Source organism: Gavialis gangeticus, unplaced genomic scaffold (genome assembly GCF_001723915.1).
Source record: "Gavialis gangeticus isolate Ggan-Ray unplaced genomic scaffold, GavGan_comp1, whole genome shotgun sequence".
Classification (NCBI taxonomy): domain Eukaryota; kingdom Metazoa; phylum Chordata; order Crocodylia; family Gavialidae; genus Gavialis; species Gavialis gangeticus.
In genome coordinates this window covers 35,281,337-35,285,196 of record NW_017729024.1, presented here as the reverse complement: position 1 = coordinate 35,285,196, position 3,860 = coordinate 35,281,337, and the positions used below count along the sequence as shown (strand labels likewise).

The 3,860-nt window shown below is 42.0% G+C and overlaps 1 protein-coding gene across 2 annotated transcripts in view; it reads left to right on the top strand.

Moving 5' to 3' along the window:
- Positions 1-3,860, top strand: part of ACO1 (aconitase 1) — a 45,027-nt gene that overhangs the window by 12,562 nt on the left and 28,605 nt on the right. For both annotated transcript variants that reach the window (XM_019517027.1, XM_019517026.1), the window contains exons 6-7: positions 2,091-2,230; positions 3,568-3,739. In XM_019517027.1, the coding sequence (XP_019372572.1) occupies positions 2,091-2,230; positions 3,568-3,739 (312 nt within the window). The remainder of the gene's footprint in view (positions 1-2,090; positions 2,231-3,567; positions 3,740-3,860) is intronic.

Here is a 3,860-nt window from a genome sequence, read left to right as displayed (position 1 = left end):
GCAGGTAAGGAACTTCCCTCTCACTTCCCTTCACTTCTGTCCTCAGTGGGCACATTCCCTCCCATCCCATTTCCCCCCTTCCTCCCCTGCCCACTGCTGCCACTGTCCCCAGTTGACCTGGGGGTGGGGAAGTTGACTCCAGAGCCACTCCGAGCCACTCTTGCAGGTGGAGCTAGGCTCCGCTAGAGACAGGGGCAGTAGCAGCAGTACAGGCAGGTTTCCTTGCTCTGTGCCTGTTCCCAGCCTTTCAGGGGGACCGGGCAGGGAGGAGGGACCTGCATGCTGCTGCTGTTGTGCCTGGCTGAGTCTGGCTGGAGTGGACAGGAGCAGCTCTGAAGCTTCCCTCCTTGGGGCAGCTGGACAGAGTGGCAGCAGTGGGGGGAGGGGGGGAGGACATGCTGAGCATGATGGAGTATGGGGGGGAGGGGATTCTTACTTGCTTCAGGGACTTAAAACCCCTGGGTATTGCTCCTGTGGTGTGGGTTACTGAAAGGGGGGTAGGGGGCGTACATGCTACTGCACCCCTGACCCCTTTTGGATCTTCCCCTGCTCCCCCTCTCCTCTTTTTTTTTCTCCTAATTCAAATAACTGTTTAGGTTCAGGGTTTTTTAACTTAGTTTTCCATTTTATACCCAATGATAAGAGTAGTAGCCAACAATAAATCACATTGCTTTTATTCACTAGGTGGTGGAATGTTTCATGTGTATATGTTTGGTTTTTTAGTTTTTGGTGTCTTTTTTTTTAATATTCCCTCTTTAGAGTTTAAACAAGCATGAGGAAAAATCTCCTGGGTACTCCCCCCCCCCCCAAAAAAAAAGCACCTAAATGATATTAAAAACCCAATTTTCAGTTTCAGAGGTGGCTTCCACTCTTGGGAGCCAACACCTTTTTGAAAGACAGATTGCGCTTCCATCATTTAACTGCTCTTAAGGTTTTGCCCAATGACGATAACTATAAATGCAATGCTGGATTGGAGCTTCTGGTTCTAAGCCAACATTAATGAGAGGGTGTGAAGTACAAGATGTCTGGGCTTGATTGGCACTCTAAAACTGATGTTCTGTGCTTAGATAATGCTTGTCAAAGGAACAGATAGAAATGTGTACATGCAGTGGCAGACAACAGCTGCTTTGCAATGTTGGCAGCACAGATATATAAATGTAACCAAAATATTTGAAGTCATGATGTAATTAATATAGAGAATGCCTAAGAAATACTCCAATAACTCCAATCATTTGTATTGCAATAGAATCATCCCTACTTTTTCCTGGATCAGATTGTGCTTAGCACTGTATGCATGCTGAACAAATTTTCTTTCCCCAAAGATTTTTACAATGATGTAACTGTTCACAAACATACTAGTAAAGTTTTGTTGCCCACATTACCTAATGTTACAGTATTGATATTTTATAGACGTTGCTTTCTTATAGTTTTACAGGAATTTCTGCTAGCTTGGTTATAAAGGACTGTATAAGACCCTCTTTCTTACTTGCATGGCAAGCTGTTTGGAACAAGAAAAATATTCATTTATTTATAGAGCAACTTGCACAATGGGGGTCCTTAGCCACAACTGCCTTGTAGGTGATGTTGCAGTACAAATAATTTTTTTTGGAAGATGAACTGTGTCATGATGGCCTCTACTTCAAGGAAATGGTTACACAGTGTTTAAACAAACTTGTGTTGCCTGACAGGCTGCTGACTGGTCTGTGTAGACTAGGACAAGTTGCCCTCAGTGGTGTTATGTGTAGGCAAGAGGAAAAATCTTCTGGGTCCAGGGTTCACTCATGATTAGCTAACAGTGCTGAACTCAACTCATCCTTGTGTAGGCAGACCAAGCAGCAGCATAATGCAATTGCATTTAAATGCAGTTCAGTTTTGAGATGGTATGAATCCGTTTTTATAAACAAAGGCCCTTTTTTATAAACAGAGGTTTAAATGGCATGCAAAACAAACTGGAGCAGTCTGATAAGTGTCTTCTAGCTCCACCTTGTTATCTACTGACTTCTTGCATTTTAACTTCATTTGCAACCACATTATTTCAGTAGATTTATTTTCTTTTTAAACCTTTGACCATACAATGTCTTTGGATTCAGGAGTTGGTGGCATTGAGGCAGAAGCTGTGATGCTGGGTCAGCCAATCAGCATGGTGCTTCCTGAAGTGATCGGTTACAAGCTGAAAGGAAATCCTCAACCTCTCGTAACATCCACTGACATAGTGCTCACAGTTACCAAGGTAAATACCTGTACCACTTTTGACACTGCTTAAGAAGATTTCTTGTAACATCCTAAAGTGCAACACAGGCATTTGTACTTGCATGCATTGTCTTAATGTTAAGAGTGGCCTTAGGAGCCCCCTCTGTGAGAATTTGACATTGATTCCATTCCCTGAGATCCAGTGAAGGTCCTGAGTTACACAAACTCTTTGTCTGCTCTTGCCTACTGATCCATTGCACCACCGGCAGTGGAGTCAATGTCCAGTCCTGCTTGCCCCCTGTTGGCTTTAATATCCTTAGTGAGCCATTCTTTGAGCCAATTATAATCCCAATCCAAGATGTAAAACAGGTTGAGAAGGAACTAGGGTGATGGGAAAAGATAAATGAGTAACAGTGAGGGTTTTAATGATGTCCATCTTTAAACACACTATAACTTAAAACCCCACTAATAAAGTAGGTTAACATTTAGGATTAAGAGTGTGAAAGCAAGTCAGAAAATACTGAAGTTAAGGTTTGGTTTACAATTTTATCACTCCCATATTGCATAAGCATAATGGTTTTTAGTCCTTGCACCACTGCTAGTGACAGTATTTAAGAGTCACTTGGTCTGATTCCATTGAGCTGGAATTCAGAAATCTAGTACACAAGCTCATCATGGGGCACCAAAGCCAAATGCTAAGCAGGATTAGGAAATCTGACATTTTTACCCTCATTTGTCCAAGTTCATCCAAATGTCATCCATCTTTATCTGATTTCAAATGTTCACGTGTCCATGGAGCAAAAAAATCTTGCAATTGGTGGCAGTCATTCTTCCCAGGGCAGCTGATTTATGCACAGGGGCTGTCTCTGATTACTTTTATTTCTGTCACAGTCAGTCTGTATAGCAACTCTCATTCTTTTATGTTTGCTTTCCATAGAAGGTTATGTGGCACATGGGGTCTCTGTTTTTCAAGAAGTTAAGGGAATTGGATTGTATCTAAGAATTTTGTCAGAGACATTTGGTGATAACTGCATTTTGTAAAGTGAAGGATGCTGGTCTTCGTTTTCTTTTCACTTATGTTGGAGTAATTTAGGACTAATTCCAATGCAGTTTATACCAACATTAAATCTAGTGTAACTAAGAGGAAAATGAGGTTCAGAATGACAATTCCCCTGTTTTACTAGAGGAGTGTTAACATTTTCCTATATATTTGGCCCCGATAATGAGATGTAAAGGTTTTTGGTGCTCTGGTCTGTTGTCTTAATGTTAAAGAATGTGGCTTACTAGTGTAGAGCAGCACCTTGTACCTTAGCTCTATGGCTTATAAAAACTAAATACCAGACATGATGCTGAACAATTTTGTTAATGTTATTACAGCACCTTCGCCAGGTTGGCGTTGTGGGTAAATTTGTGGAGTTTTTTGGGCCTGGTGTAGCCCAGCTGTCCATTGCAGATCGAGCCACCATTGCCAACATGTGTCCAGAGTATGGAGCAACTGCTGCTTTCTTTCCAGCAGATGAAGTTAGCATCAGGTACCTGATCCAAACGGGTGAGTATGAAGAGCAGCCAAGTTGAATCTTTCCTTTTTAGCAAGGATTCAAAGGATTCTAGATTGCCCCTAAACATCACAGTGACCGGGTGAAGTTTGTTTATTAAGGCTCCGATTTTGA